The 16,438-nt window shown below is 37.6% G+C and overlaps 1 protein-coding gene across 1 annotated transcript in view; it reads left to right on the forward strand.

Moving 5' to 3' along the window:
* The first annotated feature begins 263 nt into the window (after nt 1-263).
* LOC126377401 (lachesin-like) overlaps nt 264-16,438 on the forward strand; it is a 43,548-nt gene continuing 27,373 nt past the window's right edge. The window contains exons 1-3 of the mRNA XM_050025135.1: nt 264-339; nt 6,427-6,638; nt 8,393-8,606. Coding sequence (XP_049881092.1) covers nt 264-339; nt 6,427-6,638; nt 8,393-8,606 — 502 coding nt within the window. The remainder of the gene's footprint in view (nt 340-6,426; nt 6,639-8,392; nt 8,607-16,438) is intronic.

Below are 16,438 nucleotides of genomic sequence, written 5' to 3' on the forward strand. Positions count from 1 at the left end.
CGATCTCGCAGACGTCGCCCTAGTTCTTTAACGAACTTTTTAGCTTCCTCGCACCATGGTCCACCCGTCTCCACCGCAAAAGGGACAAACAAATATTGCTGCTATCTAATTATTAGTCAGTGAAAAAAAAATATATTTCAAAGTTGGAATCTATCTTCTTGACGTATTGGTGATGTTTTTAGTAAATAAATCTATGTTTGTTTCAGGTACAGAGACGGCTGGCCAGATGAACTCTATGGCTCCGAAGTCGTGGGGCTGACAAGATGACGAGGGCAGCCATTTTGGTGTTCTGTTCGCTGCTTACCAGGGCGCTATGTGTTATAGCTCCACAAATACCCGGTAAGGTTTGTTCACCATCCCGTCATTAGTGTTGTAATTACTTACCCGAAAAAAGTCCGAAAGGGAAAGTAAAAATGTAATAATATAAATAAGTTTATTTCTCACTCACAATTACAACATAGTATTACTCACAGTGAACATTATTTATTTATTTATAAAGGTACATACAACATTACAGTGTAATCCAATGCGCTGTATGACGAGAAAAAAAAAAACAATATAAAAACAAATATAACACAAAAAAAACAATGAATGAAAAAAGAAACAAAAAGAAAAATAAGACTATGAACATGAAAAACACTAAAAAAATTAAAAAAAAAAACATTTTCAAAATTAAAAGGTAAACTATCACACACAAAAAAAAATGGAAATAATGGAAAAAAAACAAAACAGTAAATCATGAACAAATCTTATCGCAAAAAGCCAAACACTCTCTCCATACACTCCACCATCTGTCAGCGAACACATCACAATGTGGTGTCGATTTCAACATTGCGGAGAAGAGACGCAAAGCACGCATGAGACACAGTGCGCGCACGCGGCACAGCCAACAGCTGGTGGCTGCGTGCTCTCTTGTAACATCTTTCTATTGTGAGAGAGACTGGTGTCCATGCTAGAAGAAATACCTGTGTTACGGGTCACCAGGCTCTCTTCCTCCCTATTTTCATAGTACACGATACAATATAATTGATACAATAAAATTGTTGTTCAAAATTCTAGATTAAGTAAATTAAATTCATCTTTTTTGGGGTTATGTATACGTTTTTACAATAAAATACCAGATAATATTTTAAATTTGTCAGAGAATAAATTTAAAGCTCACGTGAAGCTTACTTTATGTAAAAAAGCTTATTATAAGATTAATGATTACCTAAATGATAAACATGTCTGGTATTAAATGTACCTCTAGTTATTATTAGTTATTAAATAACTTGTAATGTACCCTCATTGATTTAAAAGATGTGTTGCTGTTGCAGTTTCTTGTCATTTCTTCTCCTCAGCCATAACACCTTGCGAAATGACGTAAGTAAATTCAAAATGTTACATTGACCTTCAACAAGTTTATCCATGATAATTACGTTGAATAAATGATTCTGATTCTGATTCATGGCAAGGCATTGTTATAGGAATAGACTCTTTAAAATTACAGCTATAGGTGTGTTGTGTGTGTTTATTAGATTTACAAATGGTAAAAGGTATGTTACAAGCTAATTACAACTTTCTAACTACTTATCTGTTATAAACTTCTTTCACTCTAAGGTTGCCAGAAGTTGCTGTTTAGCAATTAATTTATATATTTGGATCACATCATAATATGGAATTATGTTGCTACCTACATTGCTTCCATTTATTTTGATCAGAATAATAATGGGTAGAAGATGTAATGCCCGGGTGTAATGTAAGGGTCAACATTTATACCCAAAAATTAAGATAAAAGATGCATATGTCTGTTACCCATGAAATTAGAAGGTTAATCGAAGGAAAATCGGTACAGCGCCATTTTATCATAATATTGTTTTCGCACTTTAAAGTGGTTGGACATCTATCACAATGTAAATGCGTATGTCATCAATTGTATGTACTAAACCGTGTTGCATGACGCGGTCAGGAGTGGAGGCCTGGTGACCTGTAACACAGGCTCACTGCCTAGCTCGGACACCAGTCTGCCACAACTGAACATTTAGTTAATAGCTTTATATTTGCCATTGTCATCTACCTATATTGTCATATATTTAAAAAAATACACAATTTAACGATCTATATTGTTTTTGAGGATCGTAGCCTGACAGTCCCTATTGATACGTTACTCCACTATCGGTCGGCACCAATGAAAGTCACTTCAGCCAGAGACAAGAGTCAGTTTTGATCCCGAAGTTCTAACATGGAACCGTACGGCGGTAGGTAATTCCAAAAAAAAACAAAGGCTAATTAAAATACATAATAATGGGTTCTTACCGCGTTTAAATTGGGGATATGAGACTCCCGATATTTCGACACTGTTGCAAGTGCCCTGATCACGGGATGACTGATGAGATTGGAGTGGAGTAGGTAGATCAATTATTTTCTACGTGCAGACATATCTGTCTACCCTCTTTCTTTGCCGCTTGTTTATGTTTTTGATATCGGAATGTTGGGAACCATCTCAACTCGCACCAAACTCACTACGACAAACCGCACTCACTGTGTCCTCACGTTTTGTCACCACATTAGGCCGTTTCAAGTTTTTACAACACCTACTACTGGATTCTAAAGAAAACAAAGATTGAAGGATTGGAAAACAAAGGCTGTTTCATGTAAGTTTTAGAGTGGGAAGAAAAAAATCTAGATTAACACACCCTTATCAAATTTGGGCTGTTTGTGAAGAAAATTGGCCCAATACTACTTTAAGCCGTCGTCAAGCCAGCAGGGCTAACATGCGATGATACAATACATTTTGTCGAAGTCGATAAGTTTGTTTTTTCCTCTAACATGCGTGTCACGTGATATTGTTTGTATTTTGACACAACGATATGACTTATTTGGGTTCACATATTAGCACCAATGGACATAACGACATAATTATATCGTCAGATAAAATGACCGGGACAAAATTTTATCACGTTGTGTACAGGGATGAAATTGATGTGAGTGGAAGTAGCGAAAGTGGTGTCAGTTTTTTTTTGACTTATTGTAGATTTGCCGCAGATGGCATTAACTACTTGGCCGGACAAATGTGTCAGAATAGAAACGAACACAATTATTATAACGTGGTCTCTTACCCAATGGTGGTTTGTATGTAGGTTATTCAAATATCTGTGATGAAAATTTAAATATTTTTGCATTGCCACCCTTTTTTCATGAAAAAGGACGTTTTAAAAAGTGATTTGTATTCATGAAATTCAATAGGCTAATAAAAGTTACAAAATCTTTAGAATGAAATTCAAAAAAAAATTGTCCAACAACATTTCCGTTTAGTACTCCAATTAATTATTAGAGGCGGCAAAATTATAATTTAGACCGACTTTTTATATGGTTCTGAGAATTATCTGAAATCCAATTTCAAATTACTATATTACTTACTTACTTTTGAGTAAGAAGGTGACGTTTTGAAAAAAGATAAACAAAAGAAAAATAATAAACTAAATTTTGTCACACACACACACACACTATGCAGTAATAACACAGACTAAACATATTACCGTTTCTTACTCCGTATGCTGTTATATTTTATAATTATTATAATAAGCCTTGGTCTGTACCTTAGCACAATAACTTTTCGGACTCGCTGACCCCCCAAAATACAAGTTTTCCTAGTTTGGGGGACAGAGAATCACTATCTGTATCAAAACTCTGTGCGATCAACTGCTATTCTAACTTTTCGTTTGTATTATTTTTGGAAATAAAAATACTTATAAATATATAAACAAATAATAATATTAACGTATAAAAAATTGGTGGGCGTGAAATGTTTAAAAAAGGTGAAGACAGAAATTGTTTCTTAATTAAATAAGCCACTTTTCTTTGGCAGTCAGCATTATTAATCGGCCTACTAAATTATAACTTGGAAATATGAACTTCAAGTTTGAAGGTAATTTGGCGTTCCATTTATGTCAGGTATGTTCCTTCTCAAAATTATCTTTATTCTGTCAGTCAAATCTTCAGTTAGGTAAGCAGATGTTATGAAAAACGGGAGAACGGATGATGATGACTTAATTAAAACACATAATAACAGGTTCTTTCCGCGTTTAAATGGGGATATGAGACTCCCGATATTTCGACACTGTTGCAAGTGCCATGATCACGGGATGACCATCCCGATTGAGTCATCGCGTGAAGTTAAAAAAAATATGATGACTTAGTAATTATAGTTACGCTTTGAATCGTAAATTACATAAATATTTTCTGGTGAGCAAAGATTGTTTATCCATCTCTCCGGTCGATTGAGGGGAATCATGTGCCCAGCAGTGGGACGTGGGAATGAATGATGCTAAGAAGCAAGGGTAAGAAAGTAAAGTAAAACCTAGAGGAGAAAAGACAATGTGAATTAGTGCAGGACGCAGAGGTACCGTTCTATTTATTACTCTATGGTCGAAATTAACTCAAGACTCCGTCCTTTTAATTAAGTAAAATCATTTTTCGTACTACACGGCACTTTAAAATTTTACGTTCAAAGAGTTCCAAACTTTGCACATTATTTTTATGAGTGTTTGTTGAAGGAGTTTCATGCTTGCGGTCTGAAGTCTTGGCTCACACAGGCAATAAATAGAATTTTCGGTTTATTTTTAACAACCCACCATGAAGTGTTGTGTAAAATTCATAAAATGTTACGAATTCGAATAATCATACATATAAACTTTTTTTTGACCTCAAGAAAGAAATAATCGACTCTAGTGGGTCGATCGCGATAAGCGCTGAATGAAGGAAATCGTCGACCACGCGGCGGGGTCGGTACCTTCTTATTACAAAACAAAATCTGAAACTAATAACAAACATACACAGAATTATTATAACACGAAGACTCAAACATAAACTAGGTTAACACGTTCACTGTGTATGAACCATATATGAGACACGATTAGCTTAAAACTCATACATGCATGTCCCATATGTGGGCCACTCGGAAAAATAGAAAAATCCGACGGGAGGATTTTAGATTTTTTCTTGCCACAGTGTTTTTATATGTACATAAATCCCAAATTGCACGTGCGAGGTCGATATGTAATTTTCAGTTACGTAGTGAACGTGTTAAAATCCGTTGTCCGCGGCGCTAGTGCCGCAGATTCTACATAGAATTGGGTAGTTTCCTAGGACATAGTAAATAATGAAATTCTGATTACTAAATAACGACAGATCTGAAGATCTAATGTTCTACATTTTTACGCTGTGAGTCCAGTAAATATCCTCAAAGCAGCTTACCCCAATCACTTGCATTACTAAAAATCCAAAGATAATGATATGGTTTCCCCAACAACTATGAAGCAATAAAAGTGATTGAATGATTGAAACATTCTGTACCTTTTTCGTTATCAACAAATTGATGAATAGCAATAGCTTAGTGATTTATGATCCAGTTGAATGCTTGAAAGGAATCATGGATTAGGCTTTCAATCTGGCAAATGGGTCTATTGGCGGAATTAGTACTTATTGTACTTTCCTTTTACAGCTGTACTTATATTGAGCTCTCTACTTTATTGGGATTTACGCAGAATTATATTATTATTAGGGTTTTAGTGACATTGTCCACGCCCTATCTATGCAGTAATGAAAATGGAGGCGATTACTCCACCGACAAGAGCGCAGCTCTTAAATAAAGAGAGTGTGACATTGTTACGAATACTGAGGGGGACGATTCAGACCATGATTTTTCCGTCGCAAAATTTATGATTGCGAATGAAAATTCCACATGATATCAACTCAGAATAATGAGCTGAATCGTCCCCCTCAGTATTTGTTACGATGTCACTTACACCCCGTATAAATACATGCAAGTAGCTATACAAGTACATATAGCGTTATAAATACTGAGGAGGATGATTCAGACCATGATTCTGAATTGATATCAATTACCGTATCTTTTAAGGGCTGAAAATTTAATAATAAATAATAATAATAATAAAGTTTATTTAGGTAAAATGGAATGGCAATTTTAATGTCTCTGTTAAATATTTTCAATTCCATACTTTTGCGATGGACAATTCTACTTGATATTAACTTAGAATTATGGTTTGAATAATCCTTCAAAGTTTTCGTTACGGTGTAACCAACACCCTGTATTTAATTTGTTTTGTTAGATATCTTTACTGTAGTGTATGCGTAATTGCGTTAAATTAAATAATATTATATCAGTCAAGATAATGTTTTACAATAGCTTCAGTGAGCGGTACAAGTTAATTTATTAATTTTCTTATAAAAACAATGCTACAAACACTGCCATACAGACATCGGTAAACCCGGTACATCGATCGATCGGTCGATCGGTAGTTAGATCTGTTAAAGTACAGAAGCCAGTGTTGGGAAGTTCATTAGCATAGTGATGTATTAGTCGAGATTAGGGCGATTGATTCTTTGCTATCTGATTATTACTCAATTATTTTACGCTACCAACAGACTTCAAGACCGGTGACAAGAAGATAATCAACGGCCCGTTCTGGCATGAGGCGTATACGGAGATATACGAGGTGGAGGATGATGACATATCCACCACCACATCTGAGCCGCTGCCGTTCTTCGAAGACGACGCATCGACCAACAATGTCACTGCGCAACTCGGCAGCAGGGTACATCTACACTGTCGGGTGCATGATTTGGGCGAGAAGACGGTAAGAGGACTCATGAGTTTTGACCAGGAGGTCCCGGGTTTGATTTTCAGTGACCTATTTATTATAAAAGTCACTTTTCTGATCCTTATGTTCCTTATCACTATTATTGTCCCTTTTTTTGTATTTTTTTAATGTAGTCGGGAACGGTAACGGCCTTAGTGGTACAGTGGTTGAGCGTTGTGCTCACGATCCGGAGGCCCGGGTTCGAATCTCGGTGGGGACCTATCAGAAAATTCACTTTGTGATCCCTAGTTTGGTTAGGACATTACAGGCTGATCACTCGATTGTCCGAAAGTAAGATGACCCAGAAGGCACGTTAAGCCGTTGGTTGCGGTTACTATTTACTGAAGTAAGTACGTAGTCGTTACATGAGCCACGTCAATAATAACCCTGACATCAGGGGTTGGTCATGGACTTACAACACACACGATAAAAGAAGATTGAAGCCAAATCTTTTCTTCCCAAAGCTATGCCAGGTCCATTGCGTTCTGATTGTTATTCGCTAGCCTTTCCGTAGCATTTTCTAAACTTTTAAAAAGAATTATGTGATTTTCCAATCACATAAATTCTTTTAAAAGCCCATGTTCTAAATTAATTCCAAATAATATGCCGTTAAATTCGTTCTAACAGCATCTCGGGTGCCCCTTAATACCATCAGGCGCCATACGTCTCGACTAACTAGTAAACTTGAGCAATAAAACTTTTTAACTTTTAGAATGTAGTGAAGAAAAGAGTGCTGTAACTCTTTTAAATTGTCCTACGGGGCAATTAGAACATCCTCCAATTTGAAGTTGCCTGGGTTCCGCGTATTTCTCCCAAGGTCTTTAGAGCAAAGTTTTTAGTTATCAGCCTGGACTTTGCAAAGTTCTGGCTCTTTAGGCATTATGCAATTCGTTTTTGGGGAAATCTGTTTGGATAGAGTTTTTAATGTAAAAGCTTAGCTTCACGCCTGTATCCCAAAAGGGTAGGCAGAGGTGAATTGTATGTACACCGACTCCTTGCCAGCTATGCTGAGGTCCCATGTAATTGGGGGCGAGCGTACTGCCGTTACCGGGCACAAATCCTGGAAACCCTGGTGATATCAATTATTTATGATGCAAACATGAATTGCATAACGATCGAAATATTTATTTTAGTACCTCACTCAAGTTTTAAATAATATAAAATAAAGAAGCTCTTGCTGTTTGACTCTACTCATCATTACTAATTTAGAGGCCACGCTCTTGTCGGTGTAGTATTCCTCTCCATGCTACTTTTAGGGAAAAATCGAGCAGTGGTTTTCCTCTTGCCTTCTGCCCCGCAGTACTTTGTCTGATGCGAATGGGATGGTGCCCAGAGTAGTCTATTTCAAAGCCGTATTAGGACTTTTGCCCCCCCGCTATTAAATACTACTGACAGTGACTGCTGCCCTCTGTCAAGTTCCAGGTTATAGTCCCTGTGACTTGCCCCTTCCGTCCGATGCCGTACCGATGGCACCCATCTCCGCCTCTGCAACCGTTGACGTCTTTACCCGTATCCCTGGACAAGGGTTCTATTTTACCGTAGGTCTGGGTCCCAATCCGAAGTTAGCCAAAAATTCACTCCGACCTACTGAAGTAAGAGACGCGCCGAATAGCAATTGCCCCAGTGGAGGGCAGAGAAGATGACTCTGTCCCCCCTGAGGCCAGTTTAATACTATCCTAATTTTGCCACGATAAAGAGAAGAAGGTACTTAATATAAAATATGACTTGTTAATCCAGTATACCTCTTTCAGATATCCTGGGTCCGTCGTCGCGGTGAGGACCTGCACCTCCTCTCCTTCGGTCGGCATACATACTCCGCCGACTCCCGATACTCTTTGGCCTTCGAACACCCAAACGATTGGAGACTGCTCATTCAGTACGTGAGCGAAAGAGACGAAGGATTCTACGAGTGCCAGATCTCCACTCATCCTCCGTTGGTGCGAAGAATATACCTGTCTGTTGTTGGTGAGTACTGTGAAGCATTGCTGTGTGTAAAGTTTTATCGTGTACGTAAGAATTTACTACAAATTCACACGTGCTCAGATATATAAGTGTATAACCCGACTACTAAATAATCAAGCTCTAAAAAGTATAAAACAAGAAAATATAAGTAATATATATAAACAATTAATGAAACGTTATAATAAGTAATATATGTGTGTATGAATGGTCAAAATTCAAAATTCAAATTTCAATAATATCTTTATTCAATAGGTAACATAGTTACACTTTGAATCGTTAATTTTACATAACGAACGTCTCATCCGCCTAAAACTACTGCAGCTTCTCACAACCTGTATAGCCGGGGAAAAGAAGCTGCTAGCTTTCTTTAAAAAAAAAAGATTTGTGTGTGTGCGTGTGTGTGTGTGTGTGTGTGTGTGTGTGTGTGTGCGTGCGTGCGTGCGTGCGTGCGTGCGTGTGTGTGTGTGTGTGTGTGTATGTGCTGTGGCTAGTGAGCTTGGGCCCTTAAAAGATACGGTAATGGTACACTCATCAGGACAGATACGCCATTCACTTAATTGTAATCTTAGAACGTCAAACACGCACCAATTATCTTCAAGTTGTATTCCGAGAGCCTATTTGAATTTCCAGTGCCCTTTGTATGAGAATCTAAGAGGTTATACGTCTAGAGTCTAGACAAACATCGTAATACACATGGATACAAGTACTTTGCACGAAAACGACACTTGCTGTTTAGAATACGCTACTTGATAACCCAGTCAAATGAGATTACTTTATACGAAACGTCGAAATGAACATTGTCTTTGGAGTTTGTATGGAAATACTCTCTTGTGACGTCGCTAATAAACGCGGTCAGACTTCATACTCATTGTTACTTAATTCTTAAATACTCATGACGCACGTGCACATAGACGTTAATTCACTGATGTTGGATTAATTTAAAAATCATTTAATTATAATTTTGTATCTATGTGTAATTAGACTAAGTTTTTATAGTTATTTATGAATTTTAATAAAGAATTTTAATTTACCATTCTTAAATAAAATTCGAAAATAAGTAGCAAAGTAAAATGAGATTGATTTTTGATCATCGTAGACTGGCTTCTAATTTTAGATTGGCATTTTATAATTTATCTTTGCCTCAGTCAAAGTCCTATTATGAGGATGATAATACCAATACAGAAGTATTGAAGACTGAAAGAATTAGTAATTTAGTAAATGAATGGTTGAGTTACAAATAATTCTGAAAATAACTCTTTTATTTAGGATTATCTAGGTATTATCGCATAAAAATATACAAGATTATGAAATAACACAAAAAGGTTGATGTTTGAGCCACTTGTTCTAACTTTTATATTTCTGTTAATAAGCCTAGCTATCCAAGGAAAACACACGAAAAAGACTCAATTCATTTTAAAAATATAAATTAAAAACTTTTTACTCGCTCTATTGTGGGAAACCCCGAACGGTGGTATTGACGAATTATTCTAAATTCCATGTATTTATCTCGCATCTCTCTCTCTCTCTATTTAAGAGCTGCGCTCTTGTCGGTGGAGTAACCGCCATTCCTCTCTTCTTCCCGCCAAAACCTTCACCTCCCGATACGACACGACCTGCACCTTCTCTTTTATTTGTTTCATAAATCTCGCATGAGTATGATAAATCTAGCTAGCCACACAAATTGGTGCGGGCGAAGAGTGTCCGTTCTATGCGTAGTTATGTGTGTTATTTTTTATTCTATTCCGCACCTCAGCCGCCTTAGTCTCGCCCAATTTTGCTTAACGAAATGAACTACGAAATGAAATGAATAACGAAATGAACTTTTAGTAAATTGCAAATTATTCTCTCAGGTCCATTCGCTATGTCTGTTAAAATATATAATAAGATTCCAAAAGCCTTGCAAGACATCACCGAAATAAATAAATTCAAAAAAAGTTTAAAACAGTATCTAATACACAAAAGTTTTTATACTCTGCAGGAGTTTTTTAATGATTAGTTTTTTGAATGAGTTTTTTTTTAATGATTAGTTGTTTAAGTACTTTAGTTTTACGTCTAAATTATGTATAAGTACTTGTTATTATTTATTTTGTTTAAGCCTAAAAAATATGCTTTAACTCTCTTTTAAATTGCTGTGCCCAATCCGGGTCCATATGTGTTACATACCTTATATTACCAACCTCCTACCATGTGGAACGCAATAAATGATATGATTATGATTATGATTAACTAAATCCTCGTTCTTAGTCTTCATAAAAACAATGATCAGTCTTACAGATCTATGCTCTGTGATATTATACATATATACATACATAAACTCACGCCTATTTCCCACCGGGGTAAGCAGAGACTATAGAATTCCATTTGCTTCGATCCTGACACACTTCTCTTGCTTCCTCCACATTCATCAATCGCTTCATACACGCACGCCGGTTCAGAGTAGATCGTATTGAACCTTTTCTAAGGACATCTCCAATTTGGTCATCGTAAGTCCTTCTCGGTCTTCCTCTGCCAGCCCTACCATCAACTTTCGCTTTATATACCGCTTTTGCAATTCTATTATCCTTCATCCGCTCTACGTGTCCAAACCAACCTAACATTCCCTTCTCAATCCTAGTCACTATATCGTCTAACAACAATAACAACATATAACATTGATCGTGATATCAATAATAACATTATTTACTATAAGGTTTATTTATTCAAATTCATATCTCCCCATTATTCAGGATATACACGATCCAAGAATACACTAAGAACTAGCTGTATCCAATCCCAAAAGAAATGACTGCGACTATGACGGATACCCGATAGTTTATTGAAAGCAAACCGTGGCAGTACTTGCGTGGAATGCCTAATACCATAGAATAAGGAATAATTCTACGTATAGAACTGCAAGTCCGCTCCCCACTAGCGGCTGAGCTAGGTTTACCTCCTCCCCCTCACCTACCCGCAACTTCTTCAGTCATATGAGCGTCAGACGTCACACACACAGATGCGCGTTTATGATAACGCCAATGTGTAGTGTCCGTGTAAAATGAGGTTTTTTGTATGAAGTGTCTGGGGTTTGCTAATATCATAGAATAAGGAATAATACTACGTATAGAACGGCAACTTTCCGCTCCCCACCAGCGTCTGAGGTAGGTTTATCTCACCCCCCCTCGAACATAGTTTAGACTGGAATCGTATGGTGTCAGATGTCACACACACCGATGCGCGTTTACGATAACGCCAATGTGTAGTGTCCGTGTAAAATGAGGTTTTTTGTATGAAATGTCTGGGCTGTGCTAATACTATCCGAGTACCGTAACCAATATGACTTGATACGTTGAGATAAATTTTCCACTCCCACGTTCCATTTTTGAAAGGACCAACGTAACCCGAACGCTTCTTGTGTCGGGTTTTGTATTAGGTACACTCACGCGAGATATTCGACTTCTTTTAGTAGGTATCAAATTTTGTACTAAATCCTATTAGGCTGTCGAAGGAGTTTAAGTGTGTTGGATCATACATACTCGTATTTTGACCTTGCGTGCTTGACATTTTTTTTAATTCTTAAAACATAGAATTCCCCCTAAATCTCCTTAGTTCATTTTAACTTTTTTTTGACGTGATTTATCGTTCATTAGCCGCATATGGTATAATTACTTGACCGGACAAAAGGGGATCGCTAAAGGCTCGAATAAAATGCATAGAACGCTTCAACCGCTTACATGACGACCTCCATGGTGCAGTAGCTGAGAGTTGCGCTCACGATTCGGATGTCCCGGGTTCGAATCCTGGTGGGGACATAATGACAAAATCCCTTAGTGATCCCTAGTTCTTTTGTGATGTTGCAGGCTGATCACCCGATTTTCCGAAAGTAAGATTACTTATCCGTGTTTTGGAGGGTAAGTTAAACAATAGATCCCAGCAACTATTATAGGTGTACCAGAATCTGATGGCAAACGGGAAATAAAATTTCTATAGTATTTCTATTTCAATATTTTTTTTACTTTTTTATGCCATCAGATTCTGGTAGACCTATACTACTACTTACTTAAGTAAGTAGGTTACATGAGCCATGTCAGGGGCCTTTGGTGGATCAATAGTAACTTTGACACCAGGGTTGAAAAGGTCGGTCGTTGATCTTACTTTTATATTAACGTCTTTATCGGGGCCAAAGGCTAAACCTGCCTTCCGAAGAATGGAATCATCTTTCTTTATCGAACAACCAGGTGATTCAGTCTGCAATGTCCTAGACAAACAAAGGACGGGCTCACAAAGTGATTTTCGACAGTGTCCTCATCGGGAATCGAACGCGGACCTCCAGATCAAGAGTCCAATGCCACTAGACCACGGAAGCTTTTATCATTCAAGGATAGGACTCAGATCGCAGACCGAAGACGTAAGGCGAATATATGAATGATAGACGAATTCCTAGATGAATTGCCTTCGACCCTGAAGCGTAGAAAGGTTTCAAATTGTAGGGATAATGTAGGGATAGGCCTGCAAAATTGACGTAATTTTTTACGTCAGTATTTTGTTACTTTCACTTAATATAACGTTTGCCGTAGATACGTTCGTATACCTATTGTTTACATAACGTAGGAGCTATAATAATGGATTTTCTTAAATCAGAAAAGTTCGACACCAGTGGGATGGCGCTCAGGGTAGTCTATTTCAAAGCCGTACTACTCCTATCCTTCGCTTGTGAATAGTACTCACAGTTGCTGCTACCCTCTGTAAGTTTCCAGGTTACTGGTGACTAGCCCTTCCGTCCTGCATTGCCGTACTGATGGCTCCCATCTCCGCCTCTGCAATCGTTGAGGTCTCCTTATACCCCGTAGGTCTGATTATTTTTATTCATATTTAATTTTATTGTTTGTTATTTCTGATAATTACAGTAAATAAAGATAAAAAATAAAATAATTTGTCAAATCATTAGAAACAATTTTTCATTTTTCAAAATTGACTTACATAGTCAGCGTTTTTGAACGTCAAAAATTAAATTACATAATATTATGTAACTAGCTGTAAAACTACTACCACATCGGAATCTGTAACGCTGAGGGAAAGACGTGGCCAGAAAACCTCCCGGTACAGGGCCCTAGTCCTACTGTGTTATGTTATCCTTTCTTTTTTTTTAAATCCAGTTTGTATTATTACATAATTTATAAACTTAAATACAATAGTATTCCAATTGAAGTCGGTATCTTCATCACATACACTTCGTTTGAACCCATCACACTAGCGGCATTGCCGTGTCGTACAGAAACTGATAGGCTTTGGACTAGGTGATTCATGATTACGTTTCCTTTTTTAATATTACACTGCGTTAATATTAGTTGTGAATAAATATTTTACATTCATTCCTAATAAAAGAATCCAATTCATCAAAAGTGGGTGTATAATTTATTACTTAAGTAATTAAGAACACAAAGGACACGATGATCGAAAATAGATATTTCGAACACCTCTATTAAATAGACAGTTTGATTAATGGTGACAGTACTTACCTACAATTCAACTTCCAATATTTATACCTATTTGTAATACTGTCGATTACGTTATAATGACCTAAGCATAAATAGTCGTAATATTTTTGGAAACTTCTATTCTTGTAAATTATAAATATACGGAAATTACAAGTAATATTTTCAACTCGTATTCTTGTAAATTATAAATGTACGCAAATTACAAGTAAAGGTGACGGGTGGGCTGGCTACTTACATTCAATTAGATTTGCGTCATAGAATTGACATTAAGGTTTATGACTTTGGACATAGGTCACGCCCGTAATCTCATGAATGAATAGAATAATATAATGTGACCAGTGTCATAGGTCAACGGAAAATTCAAATTCAAAAATATCTTTATTCAGTACGTAACATAGTTACACTTTGAATCGACGATTTTTACATAACGAACGTCTCATCCGCCTAAAACTACTGCAAATGGCTTATTGAATACTAAAGTATAGAATTTAGAATTTTTTTTAGAATTTGAATTGCATAGTATTGAATTGTTTACTAAAGTGTAGTAATTGCTGCATGAGCAATAAGGCCGCCTGTTGTGCTTTTCTGTATATGTTGTCCTTATCTCTGTATTTTGTGTCCATTGTGCTCAATAAAGTATTTTATCTATATATCTATCTATCTATAGCCGAAGGGGGAGGAGGAGCTCGGTGGCGCAGCGGTAAACGCGCTCGGTCTGCGATTGTCGAAGTTAAGCAACTATCGCAAAGGCCGGTCATAGGATGGGTGACCACAAAAAAAAGTTTTCATCTCGAGCTCCTCCGTGCTTCGGAAGGCACGTTAAGCCGTTGGTCCCGGCTGCATTAGCAGTCGTTAATAACCATCAATCCGCGCGTGGTGGTTAAAGGCTCGATCTCCCTATCCATCCATAGGGAAGGCCCGTGCCCCAGCAGTGGGGACGTTAATGGGCTGGTGATGATGATGATGATGATGAGCCGAAGGGGAGGGGCAGGGGGAGGTAGGCTGGGTAAACCTAGCTCAGCCAGTTATGGTGAGCCCTCACATGGCCCATGTAACGACCACGAACTTACATCAGTAAGTAGTAGCCGAAACCAACCGCTTAACGTAGCTTCCAAAACACGGATATAGCCTATAATGTTCAAACAAACCAGGGCTCATAATGAGAGTAATACGTATATACAAAATCATTTAATCGACTTTAGCGGCACCAACTGTGTGTGAAGGGCTTCCTTCTAACCATTTTGGTACGGAACTCTAAAGACCCTTTAAATAGCGCACCGTTGAAAATTACATCATTACTTATTTGAATAGGCCCTCTCATCTCCTCACATAAGATTCACAGATAGCCTTCACGAATATCTCTTGCGTCACATTAAGGGTTGATACGTATAAAGACCTCAACCTTTTGGTGAATGGAAACCGCACTTCCCCGTAGTTTGGAACAGTCGTTACGTAGTAAATAGAGAGTCCCTTTTATGACGTAGTTTATTGCCGTCGACGTCGGCGGTAGGCTTACGTCATATTTGTGTAAATACTTAGTGAAAAATATTTGTGTGGTATGAAATATTTTTTACGACTGTGTTTGGAGCAAGAAGTTGTTAACAACTTGTGGTGTAAGTCGATAGAGCAGCGTTTAGGATCTAACGGTCCTTGGGTTCTAAATTCAAATTCAAAACTATCTTTATTATTTAGGTAGTTTAAACATTGAACCGTTAGCGCAGGACCGATCGTCGTGGAGATCCTTGGGGGAGGCCTATGCCCAGCAGTGGGCGTCGTACGGCTGATGATGATGAAACATTGAATCGTCGTCGTCGTATATAAAGTTCTTTCACCATAAGGTAGCCTGGCAGAATTGGCTGTTTAGCAATAAGGCCTCCTATTGTGCTTATTTTATTCGTTTGTAGATGTCTTTTACTTATGTGTTTGTGCAATAAATTGAGTGATTGATTGGAATTGTCAATTTTTTTTATATGATTTGGTTTTATTTGAAAGTGTCATCCGGCTAAAACTACTACAGCTACTCACAACCTGTATAGCCGAGGAAAGCTGCAAGAAATAGTCTTGGCACAATATGAATACCTTTTTCTTCTTCAAGTGTTATCTCCATCCATTCCGGAGGTTGGCGACCTTTGTTTTCACGTCGTCCTGTTGAATTGTAGCGTTTAAAGCGACTCCCCGAACAGCGACTGCTTGACATCACATCAACCATGCGAAATGTTTGATCTGTGCTGTCCACCTCAACCAGTCTCTGAATTATTATGAAATGAGGTTAATTCTGTTCGGTTTGGACGTTGTAAGTTGAATAGCCTGATCGTTCGAAAAGTAAGGCGATTTTCACACGAAACCGCGCATCGACGCGTT

Source organism: Pectinophora gossypiella, chromosome 23, assembly GCF_024362695.1.
Source record: "Pectinophora gossypiella chromosome 23, ilPecGoss1.1, whole genome shotgun sequence".
Taxonomy (NCBI): Eukaryota; Metazoa; Arthropoda; class Insecta; order Lepidoptera; family Gelechiidae; genus Pectinophora; species Pectinophora gossypiella.